Genomic DNA, 14,639 nt, shown 5'->3' on the forward strand with positions numbered 1-14,639 from the left:
GTTTGCCTTACAGTTACTATTATGACCATTACCAAATAGTGAACCTCTAATGTCATCATTCTTTCTACATTTCTTAGTCGACATTCTACTCTTAGGAAGAGCTTTCCTCCCCTTCCTGATTCATGTATTTACCAATGGCTTTATATCAACATGGACTCATGAGTTATTATTTTATAATTGTAGTTCTTTACTATCATTTATCGTGATGCTCAAGTTGTCCCAGATGAGGCCAATGGGAACCTTTTCAAGAGGGCTTATGTCCTTTTGATGTGTCCCCATCATTTGTTGAGCACCTCCTCGCTTTCTGGTATCAGATTCCCAGGCTCCTTTTGTAATTTTCCTGCCTCATCTCTGTAACTCTGGCCATTTCCCCAAGGAGCTCTGGTTCCTTTTAGTGGAGGACAGTATTTAGAAACCAAGACCTGGGTGAACTGATTGCTACAAGGATATCATTGCTTCTATACTCTCTCAGTGGATAGAGCTAGGAAACAGATGTGTGTACATCTGTGTGTACAGATACAGATCTGTGTGTACAGATGTGTGTACAGATGTGTGTACATCTGTGTGTACAGATAGAGCTAGGAAACAGATGTGTGTACATACAGAATTTTTATTTACTGTTTAAAAGATTTTAAATCATTAATAATTTTACATTGATTATATATTTAAATTATATTTTGGGTATACTGGGTCAAATAAAGTATATTTTAAATTAAGCTCATATATATTTTTTAACTTTTTAAGCATGGTTACTGAAAATTTTAAATGGTATGCATGGCTCACATAATATTTATACTGAAGTGTGCCAGTTTAGAGAGCATGATGTCATAGTAGAGCCAGGGTTTTTCCATCTGGCTGCTCCTCCATCCTCAGTGTATCAGTACTGTCTCCCCTCATGGTCATAAGATGGCTGCCACAGCTCCAGCCATCACACAACCACATAATTGTCTATAAAGCTGGATGGCAGAGATTCCAGCTAGCTGTCTCTATATCTGTTATCCCTTCTTCCTTTACCTAGTGGATTTAAGAGTGCTCTACTAAAGACAACATTTTCCAGCTTTCCCTGCATCTATGGCACTATGTTTTGGCCAATGAAAATGAGTGAAAGCAATCTGAGCACCTTATGAGTTGGTCCTTTAAAGGAAATGGCAATGCCCTCCTCGTTTCCTGTCTCCACTCTTGCTGAATGACAGAAATGAGAGCAGCCATCTTATTTTGCCAATTTTCTAGGATATTTACAGTGGATATAGAATTCTGTGTTGACAATTTTCTTTTTCTTTCAGTACATTAAAGATTCAAGGGTAATTTATATACGGACTTAGGTCCTCTTTCTCTGGGGCTCCCTCCATATTAGGATTTCTCCTCTCAGTTTCCAACTACTCTTGCCGCCCTGAACTCTAGGGTCTGATACTTCAAGTCAATGACAGGTTTTCTGGGCTTCCCTGGTGGTGCAGTGGTTGAGAGTCCGCCTGCCGATGCAGGGGACACGGGTTCGTGCCCCGGTCTGCGAAGATCCCACATGCTGCGTCCGCGGCTGGGCCCGTGAGCCATGGCCGCTGAGCCTGCGCGTCCGGAGCCTGTGCTCCGCAACGGGAGAGGCCACAACAGTGAGAGGTCCGCGTACCGTGAAAAAATAAATAAATAAATGACTGTTTTTCTGCTTGAGTTCAAGCTGTCCCTTGCCACACGAACGGAGGTGCATCCTCAGAGGAAAAGCCATATGAACTTGATCTCACATAGTGTGTTCCATTGTTTTTTTTTTCCTTCAGCTTTAATGAGATATGATTGACACATAACTTCACCTAACTTTAAGGTATACAACATGTTGATTTGATACATTTATATGTGGCAAAATGATTACCACCATAGCATTAGCTAACACCTCCATCCATCCCATCACGTAATTCTCATTTCTTTTTTGTGGTGAGAACATTTAAGATCCAGTCTCTTGCCACTTTCAAGTATATAATGTAGTGCTCTGATGAATTTTACACTTAGGTAACTGACATTTTAAGACGTGAGAGGAATTCCCTGGAGGTCTAGTGGTTGGGACTCAGCGCTTTCACAGCTGTGGGCCGGGTTCAGGGAAATAAGATCCTGCAAGCCATACAGAGGGGCCAAAAAAAAAAAAAAAAAAAAGACATGAAACCTCTACATCATCCTGTACTTTTTCAACTCAATTCTTTCTACGACATAGACAGTCACTAGTCTGCTTCTGGCTGCTGTAGATTAGTTTTTCCTGCCTGCTCTACAAATTCATGTAGTGGGAATTATCCAGAATTATACACTGTGTACTCTGTTGTGTGGGTTCTTTTTTCTTTCACTCAACATAATGGTCTTGAACTGCATCCACGTTGTGTATATCTTGTTTTTTCCTTTCACTGCTGAAAAGTATTCCCTTGTATGGGAATCATTACAAATCATATATGACTTTCCGTGTCTAGCTTCTCTAAGATCTTTATGGCGAAAAAGAGCCAAAAGGATTAGAATTGAAGCTTGTGGAGAGAGCTTGGGATCCCAAAATGGGATAGAGGCAACATATATTAGGGTCTTGGCAGTAGCCAAAATGGACCATTTTGTGGCCAAGAGAATGGTCTGTGACAGCCTTCAAATTGCGCCACCTGCTGAGTTGGAAGGAAGGTATTGGACGATCCATATAAACTAGAGATGCAGGGGAGGTACCATTAGGGGACCTGGGAGGTGTATCCATATTTCCCTTGGAAGAGCTGATCTTGCCTCCTGCCTCAGATAATGGCTGTTGAGCTTCTTGCTGTTCTGACTGAAAATCCTCAGTATTTGGCTTTCTTGAGTTTTGCTCTACGATTCTTTTTTTTTTTTTTTCGGTACGCGGGCCTCTCACTGTTGTGGCCTCTCCCGTTGTGGAGCACAGGCTCCGGACGCACAGGCTCAGCGGCCATGGCTCACCGACCCAGCCGCGGACGCAGCATGTGGGATCTTCCCGGACCGGGGCACGAACCCGCGTCCCCTGCATCGGCAGGCGGACTCTCAACCACTGCGCCACCAGGGAGGCCCCGCTCTACGATTCTTGAACCAAACCTGCAGGACTGTTGGATGTATGTCCATTTTTGAGGCCATTTCTCTCTGAAGGCTAGGGGTGGGGTATGGATTTTTATTGAAAAGGAAGTTCAAATCTGCCAAATGTTTCCTCATGAACATAGTTCGTTTCCTTTTTGGATGCTTCCGGTACTTTCCTTTTGAAAGGTCGTCTGGATCCGACACCCTGTAATCTAGATGTGCTTCCATGCTGTGGTCTAGTAATAAGCGAAAAAGTCCATTCTTTATTTTATTTTTGGCCATGCCGCTCGGCTTGCAGGATCTTAGTTCCCCAACCAGGGATCGAACCCGTGCCCCCTGCAGTGGAGGGCACAGTCCCAACCCCTGGACCACCAGGAAATTCCCAATGTCTTCCATTCCTTAAAATGCTGAATCCCCTCCAGCTTCTGCCTGTGTCTGGTTTCTCTCCAGTGCCTTCAAATAGTTGGGTTTTTGTTTTGTTTTGTTTTTGCGGTACGCGGGCCTCTCACTGTCGTGGCCTCCCCCGTTGCGGAGCACAGGCTCCGGACACACAGGTTCAGCGGCCATGGCTCACGGGCCCAGCCGCTCCGCGGCATGTGGGATCCTCCCGGACCGGGGCACGAACCCGTGTCCCCTGCATCGGCAGGCGGACTCTCAACCACTGCGCCACCAGGGAAGCCCTGTTTTGTTTTTTAATATTTTGTTCAGAGTTGGCAATTGCTGTCTGTGGGGAAGTAAGACAGTACCCTCTCACCTGTCCATGTTGTGCCTTTCTCCTCCTCCTATTCTCCCTCAGGTGAGTGATTTTTCACTTGGGGTCTCTCCCATGGTTGCCGTTGGATGTCAGCTGGGATTTGATTGACCTGATGGCTTGACGGGGCTGGAGGGAGTAGATGGCTCACCCACAGGGCAGCTGTTGGCTGGGAGTTCAGCTGGGCATGCTGAGCAGAGCGCTTACAGGTGGCTTGTCTGCCACCATTGGCTGAACCTTGACCCACCCACACTGGGTGCAAGAGGCATGGATTCTTTCCCAAGACCAGAACGAGTTCCCTGGATGCAGTGACATTTCCGTGGGATGCATGGCCAGAATATCTTTCAAGGTGGTCAGCAGAAGACTTGATTCCTGGGTTGCTTTGGTCACTGACCCCCACATACCATGAACCAGTCTGACATAATTACCTGGGCTCCTCTGACCATTACAGGCCTGGTCCTCTAATGTGAATCCCCAACACCTTTTGGGGATTTTATAAATGTCACTCTTGGACCTCCCCACCTGAGCAGGTCTCGTTCCCTGAGGGATTTGGGGATCACAGATGTCAAAGTTCCCAGTTATGATACTTTGGTTCCTGCTGTTTATGTGTCCTCGTGTTTGCAAACCCTGTACCTCTGGTGTCAATCTTTTCTCCCAGTGTCAATTCATTTTCATTATCAGATGGTGTTACACTTACTAGTGGGAGCAGTCATTTTGAGACAGTGTGAGTGGAGGAAGCCCAACTCTGAACTCAGATCTGAATTTGATACCCAGATGGAACATTTATCTGCTGAGTGACATTTAGTAATATATTTGCCTTTCCTGGCCTCTAGATTTCTTCATCTGAAAATACCTTAGGGATACCTCTCTTTGAAAGGTTCATTTATTCATCCACGCAGCCATTCAGTTATCCATTCATTATATACATGGACAGTATTTCCTAGCTGCCTGTTATTTGCCAGTATTGGGAATACAGAGCCACAGGCCCCTCTCCTCGGGGAGCTTCAGACTGGGGAGGGAGCTGGTCATTAAAATTTGAAGAACAGAAAGGAGGCCAGTGTGCTGCAGTCCAGAACTCCACGAAGAGGTGGCTAGGAGTGAAGTTAGACAGGTAGATAGGGACCAGGGCCTTGGATGTCTGTGAGATCTTCAAGCACTTGGATTTTCCTGGAAGATACACAGGCAGTCACTGCAGAGTTCTAAGCAAAGAAGCAACTGCTCCAGTTTATGTTTCTAAAAGTTCAGGCCTCATAAGAGGAGAGCACCCAGGAATGCCTAAGAGTAGAGGAGGGAGTTCGGGTGTGAGACGATGGTGACGTGCATTCACGTAGAGAGGTTCTTCTGTAAATTAGAAACAATATACGTAAAGCAATTAGCATCTCACCTGGTGGACAGAAGTATCTCAAGTATGATAAAGGAGACAGTATGGTTGTAGTGGTTAAAGATGCAAGCTCTGAGGTCACAGAGATCTTAGAAACCCAACTTCTGCTCGCTTAGTTACTGCATGACCTTGGGCTAGTCAGTTAAACTTTTAGTTTCCAATCAGTAAACTATATTATAATATCCTTCGTCACTGGGTGGTAGTGGGAATTAAATGTGTTAAATCATGTCAAGTACCAAGGCACAGTCCCTGGCACAACCTAAGGACTCGTTATTATATCAATATATCACCATTAAAATTTTTTTCTAGCACGTGAACTGTCAAAGAAGACAGGAAGATTTATCCTAGGGCCCTAATCCCTTAAATGGATAAAGGAGACACGGTAGTTGCCAGCCCAGCAAAAATCTCTCACATCATTCTCTGTGGCACGGCCCTTCCCCCACGTCATTCTTGATTGGCCTAAACCAACCTACACGAGCCCTCTTGCTAAAGACTCCTGTAGGCTTGGCTCTGTGTCTGTGTCAGCCAGGATCCCCGCAGGAGACCAAATGGTCAAATGGGGTAAGGGAGTTATTTAAGCAACAAAGAACAGATGTGGGGTATGGTTAGGGGAAACCAACACAGGGCAGCACCTGGGCCCACCCAACAGCCGGAAGCTATCAATGTTCCTAAACCACCAGAAGGGGCCTGGGAGGGAGCGGTTACCAGTCCCCTGACAGAGATTCTGGAACATCACTGCTGCCAGCCCACAGCCCAGCAGGGAAGTAGGAGAGTCAGTACCCACCTGCTCTCTTTTCCTCTCTCCAATATTCTGCTAACACCTCCCATTGCTGAACCCAGCTGGAAGACAGAAGGCAAGGGAGTCCCAACTGATGTAATCCACATTCCCGGACCTAGAGCAGAGTGGACAGTGAATCTAGAGGGAAAAGAGAGGACATGTTTTTGGACTTCCCTGGTGGTCCAGTGGTTAAGACTCAGTGTATCCACTGCAGGGGGCACGGGTTTGAACCCTGGTCAGGGAACTAAGATCCCCTCGTGACGCACAGCGTGGTCAAAAAACAAAAGGAGAGAAGACGTGTTTCACAGTGATCCAATTGGCCCATGATTAGGGGAATTTGGCTTGCGGGGAGGTGGATGCTCTAAGAGAGGTTTTGTTTTTGTTTTCTTTCTTTCTTTCGGCTCTGTTGGGTCTTCGTTGCTGCGCGCCGGCTTTCTCTAGTTGCAGCGAACGGGGGCTATTCTTCGTTGAGGTGCACAGGTTTCTCGGTGCGGTGGCTCTCTTGTTGCAGAGCATGGGCTCTAGGCGCGTGAGCTTCAGTAGTTGTGGCTCGTGGGCTCTAGAGCACAGGCTCAGTAATTGTTGCACACGGGCTTAGTTGCTCCACGGCATGTGGGAATCTTCCTGGACCAGGGATCGAACCTGTGTCCCCTGCATTGGCAGGCGGATTCTTAACCACCGCACCACCAGGGAAGCCCTCTAAGAAAGGTTTTATGGTGTTTCATGCGGTAGGCTGAAAAATGGCTCTCCCAAAGATATCCATGTCCCAATCCCTGGGACCTGTAAATGTGACCTTATTTGGGGAAAAAAAAAAGGTTTTTTTAGATGTGATTAAATTAAGTTTTTGAGATGGGATTATCCTGGATTATCAGGGTGAGACTGAAATGCTATGGCAAGCATCATGATAAGAGAGACACAAAGGGAGGGAATTCCCTGGTGGTCCAGTGGTTAGGACTTTGTGCTTTCACTGACAAGGGCCCGGGTTCGATCCCTGGTCTGGGAAATAAGGTCCCTCAAGCTGCATGGCCAAAAAAAAAAAGAAAAGAAAAGAAAAGAGAGAGAGAGAGGGAGATTACACACACAGAAGAGGAGGAAGGAACATGACCAGGGAGGCAGACATGGAGAGATGCAGCCACAAGCCAAGGAGTGCCGGCAGCCACCAGAAGCTGGAAGAGGCGAGGAACAGATTCTCTCCTAGAGCTGCCAGAAGGAGCATGGCTCTGCTAACACATTGATTTTGGCCCAGTGGTCCTGATTATAGCTTTCTGGCCTCACAAAGGTGAGAGAATAAATTTCTGTTGTTTTATGCCACAAAATTGGAGGTAATTTGTTACAGTAGCCATGGCAAACTTATACAGTTCATTACAGAGACCAGGACCAATTCTGGTTAATGTCTGCAGTAAAGGATTTATTATAGGGTGATAAGTGGCTTACAGAAGTGTCAGGAAGGTTGAACAAATAGACTCTGTGTTGACCATTCAGGTATAACTTTAAGAGCCAAACCATAAACCAGAGCTTTTCAAAGGCCCACTTCCTTTCTAGGATCAGGATCCTGACTGCTTAATTAGGAATTGGCTTCCACTGCCATGATCAGGAAGGCCACAGGCCACACACCAGGGATCTGTCACAGTTATGGGACAACTGCCATCTGGAAACTGCTATGATCAGAAAGACCACCACAAAAAAGCAGACACTTCCATGGAGGTAGACCCAGCAGAAGAATGGCCTCCACCCCTCGTCCATCATTCAAATCTTGTCTGAGTGCATCTGGTTGAAAGAACCCAAATGTAAGGCAGATCCCAGCTGCACCGGAGTCAGAAAAGTTGTTTTAAACCTTTCAGCCCCTGCAGGCAGGACGGCGTACAAGAGGGAAGTTGAAGTGAATACAGAGCATCAACCTACATATTCAAGACAGGGTTCCTGGTTGCTAATAGGACCAGGAGATCCTTCCATCCCCTTCTTACCCTAGACGTTGCTGTATCTCCATGTGATGCCTGGAGCTGCAGCAGCCATCTTGGGACCATAAGGATCTGAGGACAAGTCAATTGTCTAAGACTAGCAGATCAGAGAGAAGGAAGGAATCTAAGCCTTCCGTACTTCCTTCATCTTCTAAAATTCATTAACTACCCTCCAGAGCCACCTACATTTAGATTCCTTCATTGTGATGAAATACATTCTCCTTAATGCTTAAGCCCAGGTGAAACAGTGTTTCCAGTTACTTGCAGCCAATGCATCCTGGTGACCTCACACAGGCAATCTTTCTGTGTGGAAATAGAGGGCCTCATATAAAACAGCAGTGTTCTTTTATGTAAATATTTACCAGTTTGCATCTGTCCATGTACTAGTCACTGGAGTTTTAGTAATGATAAGACAGACCCTTCCTTGTCCTTGTGGAGTTTCAGACATTCTTCTTTATCCTTTAATGTCTAACAAGATCCCCTCTCCCTCTGAGAGGTATTCATTGGCTCCATCAGTAAGTCACATTCACCTTTCTTCCTACACACTTGGCACACGACACATACTGAGTGTATGAGCTCTTTCTTAATGTGGCCTCTGAGTCCTCAGAGGGCTGAGACGGTGGGCCACACTGGATTCCAGTATCGAGGACAAAGTTCTGGACTCTGCAGACGCCAGAAATACAGATGGCAGAAATATGTGATTCTTGGGCTTCCCTGGTAGCGCAGTGGTTGGGAGTCCGCCGGCCGATGCAGGGGATGCAGGTTCGTGCCCCGGTCCGGGAGGATCCCACATGCCGCGGAGCGGCTGGGCCGGTGAGCCATGGCCGCTGAGCCTGCGCGTCCGGAGCCTGTGCTCCGCAACGGGAGAGGCCGCAACAGTGAGAGGCCCGCGTACTGCAAAAAATAAAAGAAAAAGAAGCAGTAGGGGGACTTCCCTGGTGGTGCAGTGGTTAAGAATCCACCTGCCAACGCAGGGGACATGGGTTTGAACCCTGGTCCGGGAAGATCCCACATGCCTCAGGGCAGCTAAGCCGGTGCACCACAACTACTGAGCCTGTGCTCTAGAGCCCGCAAGCCGCAACTACTGAGCCCACGTGCTACAACTGCTGAAGCCTGAGCCCCTAGAGCCCATGTTCCGCAACAAGAGAAGCCACCGCAATGAGAAGCCTGCGCACTGCAATGAAGAGCAGCCCCCACTCACTGCAACTAGAGAAAGCCTGTGCGCAGCAACAAAGATGCAACGGAGCCAAAAATAAATAAATAAAATTAATTAATTTTTTTTTTTTGAAAAAAAGAAACATAGGACAACCTCATAATCACTGAGTCCTAACACAGGATGTGTTCTTGAAGTCATCTGTTCCAGTGATAACCTCGTGATCTCCCATCTTCAGCTATTTGTGGCAGAGGGATCAGTCAGGGTCCAGTCAGGAAAAGAGAACCACGCTAGGTTATTTCAAGCAAGAGGGTTTTAAATTCAGATATTTGTGCAACTAGAGATTATCATATTAAGTGAAGTAAGTCAGAAGGAGAAAGACAAATACCATATGATATCACTTATATGTGGAATCTAAAATGTGGCACAAATGAACCTATCTACACAACACAGAAACAGAATCAGGGACATAGAGAACAGGCTGGTGGTTGCCAAGGGGGAAGGGGGTGGGAGAGGATTGGATTGGGAGTTTGGGATTAGCAGATGCAAACTGGTGTATATAGAATGGATAAACAGCAAGGTCCTACTGTACAGCACAGGGAACTATATTCAGTAACTTGTGATGAGCCATAATCAGAAAGAATACGAAAAAGAATGTATATATATATATATGTATAACTGACTCACTTTGCTGTACAGCAGTAATTAACACAACGCTGTAATTCAACTATACTTCAATAAAAATCAATCAATCAATCAATAATTCAGATATTCGGTTGCACAGAGGTTTGCAAGGATAAATAAGCAAAAAAAAGGATGTCAGAGTAACTGGAAGATTGTAATGGAATAAATCTACTGTCACCTCTGGGGCTGAAGGAACAAAAGAAGACAGGTGGTACTCTCAGAGCCCAGGGTCTGAGAGATGAGGCCCCACTTGGTGGAGTCCCAGATTACCAAGAGCTGGGGCTGGAACCTCCAAGGAGGCACAAAGGCAGCTCATGCTCTGGCCTCTGAAGGGAGCTCCCTGCATCAGGTGCACAGCCTCTGAATGGAGAGCTGTGAAGCTGATTTTTCTGATCATCAAATGTAGGTTCCCTGCAGCTGGTTCTTTGATCATCCAAAGGTACATGGCATATTGGCCTACTAGAATATTTTAGGGAAGGAACAGAGTAGCTAGGACTGGGAATACTGCAGTATTCCAGCTGAAACTAGAGTTATCCACTGTGTGGTAGATGCTACAATAAATGACCCAGACTCCCATTCAGGAATGAAGAACTTCTCCAGGTGCTGGCATTGCTTAGCTGTCGGCTCTCTTTAGGAATTGCCTGAGTTGAAGGAAACTGCTTTGCCTAAATTCACACCTCACTCCAGGGCAGCCTGCATCCAATAACTGATGAACATGGAGGTATAAAGACCCAGATCCTTCACCCCAACTCAAGACAATTCTGAAGAGCCGGCCAGAGGTCCCACAAGGTCGAGAGAGATCTTTGCTGGGAATGCATCACAGCTCAACTTCCCCTCTGTCCAATGCTGATTCAGTTCCCTCTTTCACAGGTGTGAAGGAGCCCTCCCTAGTGCTCTTCCTGGGAACCCCAGCTGTGACACACAGCGACTGAGAGGATGCCGATCTGAGCTAGAAGCAGGAAGAAAGTTCCTGATCCCTTCTTCCCTCATTGGCAGAACTTAACCAGAAGATGGCAAAGGAGTCCAGGAAAATGTAGTCTGTAGGCTTTCAGCCCTATAATCAAGGAGCAGAGTGGAGACAAATGAGCTGGAGGCTGAGACTATAGATGAATAATCACTTCTCCCCATTTGCTCCTGAATTCAACAGTCCCGCTATAGTCTTTTGAACTCCCATCTTCTGTTTGTGGCAGAAATAGTAAGTTCTGCAGCATTGTTTGAGAGTCATTTCTGGAGGCCAAGCCTACAGCTTTCTCCTCTGAGCCTTTAAGTGATTTTATACGTGTATTAGTCGGGGTTCTCCAGAGAAGCAGAACCAATAGGAGATATAGATATAGATATAGATTTAGATATATAGAGAGAGTCAGAAAGAGAGAGACAGACAGAGGTTTATGACTACGGAAGTTGGCAAGCCCAAAATCTGCAGGGTGCACTGAAAAGCTAGATATCCCGGAAAGAAGGGAGGTGGCAGTTCAAGTCCTAAGACTTTCTGCTGGCAGAACTTCCCCTTGCTCAGAGGAGGTCAGTTCTTTGTTCTATTCAGGCTTTCAACTGATTGGATGAGGCCCACCCACATGGTGGAGGAAAATCTCCTTTACTCCAAGTCCACTGATTTAAATGTTAACCTCATCCAAAAACACACTCACGGAAATATCCAGGATAATGTTTGACCAAATACCTGGGCACAATGGCCTAGTCAAGTTGACACATAAAATTAACCATCACGGTAAGTGCCTAATACTTACTGTCAAACTCCTTTCTGTTTAGAATAGCTAGAGTGGTTTATTTCTTCTAGAAATGAACCCTGACTGATATCCATATCAGTCTTTTTGCAAGATACTTGGGAGCTGCTTCAAAGTCTTCCTCTTTACAAAGTCTCTTTGTTAAAGTTGAGGTGAGTCAGATAGATAATCTCAGGTGAGATCACTGGATTCAGGTCCCAGATCTGCCACTTACTAGGTATGTGCCTTTGATCAAATCATCTAACCTCTCTGTACCTCACTTTCCTCTGAAATAAGAGTAAAAATGACACCTAACTCATAAGGCTATTGAAAATCTAAAGTTAGTTAATGCATATAAACCACAGAATAATTGTCAGCACATCACCTGTGCTCAATAAATGTTAGTTATTATCATCATCACCTCTCCGTGCTCCTGAAGCTTCATTGCCCACTTGAGTTTAATGATTTCTCCACAAACACTAGAACATAGGGACGTTTGGCCAGTCTTTCCAAGAAATTCTAAACCAGGAGAGGAGAAAAAATCAATAAGGACAGGAAGAGAAAAATACAGACAAATAGATTCTGGCTGGGCGGGAATCTAGCTACAAAAAGATTTCAAGAAAAAAGCGAGAAAAACTTGTTTCCACGTTGTTGTCAAAGAATACCAGACTGCTAAAAATGTTTCCATCTTGATGGAAAATCTGCAGTGTTTATGCTAGGACAAAAATTGATATTTCAAAATCTTCAAGGCATTTTGTAACCATCAGTGGAATAAATGATTCAGAGGAGGATAATCCATGGATGCTAAAACCTTTGGGTGAAAAGTTGTTGGAGCACAGGATATTCACACAATCTCCAGTATCCTTCCACAGATGACTTATTAACTAGAAGGAAGCAAAGAAACCTTTATGATGGAGAAATTTGGCAGACTCCACCTTAACCCAATCACCAAAAAGGAGATAAACTGACAACATGTTCCTCGGGATATGACACACTGAGGACACAACATCATCTCTGAATTACTCTTGGCCAAAACTTTTAACTTGAATTGAAATCATGAATAAAGAATCAAACAGGGCTTCCCTGGTGGCACAGTGGTTGAGAGTCCACCTGCCGATGCAGGGGACACGGGTTCGTGCCCCGGTCCGGGAGGATCCCACGTGCTGCGGAGCGGCTGGGCCCGTGAGCCATGGCCGCTGGGCCTGCGTGTCCGGAGCCACGGCAGTGAGAGGCCCACGTACCGCGCAAAAAAAAAAAAAAAAAGAATCAAACAAACCCAAGACAAAATATCCTACAGAACAACTAGCTTGGAGTCTTCAAAAATGTCAATGTCATGAAAGAATAAAACAAAACAAAAAGGCTGTGGAACTGCTCCAGATCAAAGGATGGCAAGAGACATGACATTGCCATCTAAATGCAATGCACTGTCCTAGACTGGATAGGATCCTGAATTTGAAAACATATGAAGAACAAAGCTATTATTGGTATAACTGGATAAATTTTAACATGGAGTGCATATTAGATAATATAGTGTTGATCTTGTTGCTCTAACGTTAGAATTGTGGACTGTTGTGATTTATGTAGGAGATGTCCTTGTTTCTAGGAGCTTCATAGAAAGTTTTTAGGCGGGAAGTAGTGATGTCTGCAACTTACTTTCAAGTGGGAGAGAGAAAGGGAGGCAAAATATTAACAGTGGTGAATCAAGGTGAAGGCTGTATGAGTGTTCATTGTACTACTTTTATAACTTTTCTGTAAGAGTGAAAATCTTCAAAATAAAAAATTGGGGGCAAGTCAACAAGTCCTTTTTTTTAAACTTCTACCACATTCCAAACGATTTTAAGTTTGTTTTTCTTTTCCTGCTCCTTGGAGTGTTAGCCAGAAGCACATTCATTCAATTCTTATTGAGTACCTATTGTGTGCTAGGCATTGTTCTAGGCTCTGGGTAAGCAGTGGTGAACAGAACACATAAAAATCCTTGCTCTCCAATAAGTGGTGCTGGGAAAACTGGACAGCTACATGTAAAAGAATGAGATTAGAACACTCCATAACACCATACACAAAAATAAACTCAAAATGGATTAAAGGCCTAAATGTAAGGCCAGACACTATAAAACTCTTAGAGGAAAACATAGGCAGAACACTCTATGACATAAACCACAGCAAGATCCTTTTTGACCCACCTCCTAGAGAAATGGAAATAAAAACAAAAATAAACAAATGGGACCTAATGAGACTTAAAAGCTTTTGCACAGCAAAGGAAACCATAAACAAGACAAAAAGACAACCCTCCGAATGGGAGAAAATATTTGCAAACGAAGCAACCGACAAAGGATTAATCTCCAAAATATACAAGCAGCTCATGCAGCTCAATATCAAAAAAACAAACAACCCAATGCAAAAATGGGCAGAAGACCTAATAGACATTTCTCCAAAGAAGATATGCAGATTGCCAACACATGAAAGGATGCTCAACATCTAATCATTAGAGAAATGCAAATCCAAACTACAATGAGGTATCACCTCACACCAGTCAGAATGGCCATCATCAAAAAATGTACAAACAGTAAATGCTGGAGAAGTTGTGGAGAAAAGGGAACCCTCTTGCACTGTTGGTGGGAATGTAAATTGATACAGCCACTATGGAGAACAGTATGGAGGTTTCTTAAAAAACTAAAAATAGAACTACCATACAACCCAGCAATCCCAGTACTGGGCATATACCCTGAGAAAACCATAATTCAAAAAGAGTCATGTATCACAATGTTCATTGCAGCACTATTTACAATAGCCTGGACATGGAAGCAACCTAAGTGTCCATCGACAGATGAATGGATAAAGAAGATGTGGCACATATATATACAATGGAATATTAGCCATAAAAAGAAATGAAACAGTTATTTATAGTGAGGTGGATGGACCTAGAGTCTGTCATACAGAGTGAAGTAAGTCAGAAAGAGAAAAACAAATACCGTATGCTAACACATATATATGGAATCTTAAAAAAAAAAAAAAAGGTTCTGAAGAACCTAGGGGCAGGACCGGAATAAAGACACAGAGGTAGAGAATGGATTTGAGGACACAGGGAGGGGGAAGGGAATGCTGCGACGAGGTGAGAGAGTGGCACTGACACATATACACTACCAAATGTAAAATAGCTAGTGGGAAGCAGCCGCATAGCAC

The 14,639-nt window shown here is 44.7% G+C and overlaps 1 protein-coding gene across 1 annotated transcript; it reads right to left on the minus strand.

Annotated features, from left to right (window-relative positions):
* Positions 1 to 2,458: 2,458 nt before the first annotated feature.
* On the minus strand, positions 2,459 to 3,264 carry DPRX (divergent-paired related homeobox). The gene is made up of 2 exons (XM_029236041.1): positions 3,042 to 3,264; positions 2,459 to 2,661 (listed from the first exon to the last, which is right to left on the minus strand). Exons 1-2 carry the CDS (start codon positions 3,262 to 3,264, stop codon positions 2,459 to 2,461), a joined length of 426 nt encoding a protein of 141 aa, XP_029091874.1.
* Between the last annotated feature and the right edge of the window lie 11,375 nt (positions 3,265 to 14,639).

Source organism: Monodon monoceros, unplaced genomic scaffold (assembly GCF_005190385.1).
Source record: "Monodon monoceros isolate NGI ecotype Baffin Bay Population unplaced genomic scaffold, NGI_Narwhal_1 Super_Scaffold_10, whole genome shotgun sequence".
In the NCBI taxonomy this organism is placed as follows: Eukaryota; Metazoa; Chordata; class Mammalia; order Artiodactyla; family Monodontidae; genus Monodon; species Monodon monoceros.

Excerpts from the sequence above, each read along its gene's own strand:
- DPRX (XM_029236041.1), bottom strand. The coding sequence starts at position 3,264 with ATGGAAGCACATCTAGATTACAGGGTGTCGGATCCAGACGACCTTTCA. Across the intron at positions 2,662-3,041 it reads GCAGGTTTGGTTCAAGAATC|TTTATATGGATCGTCCAATA; the intron begins GTAGAGCGGGGC and ends CTGCATCTCTAG.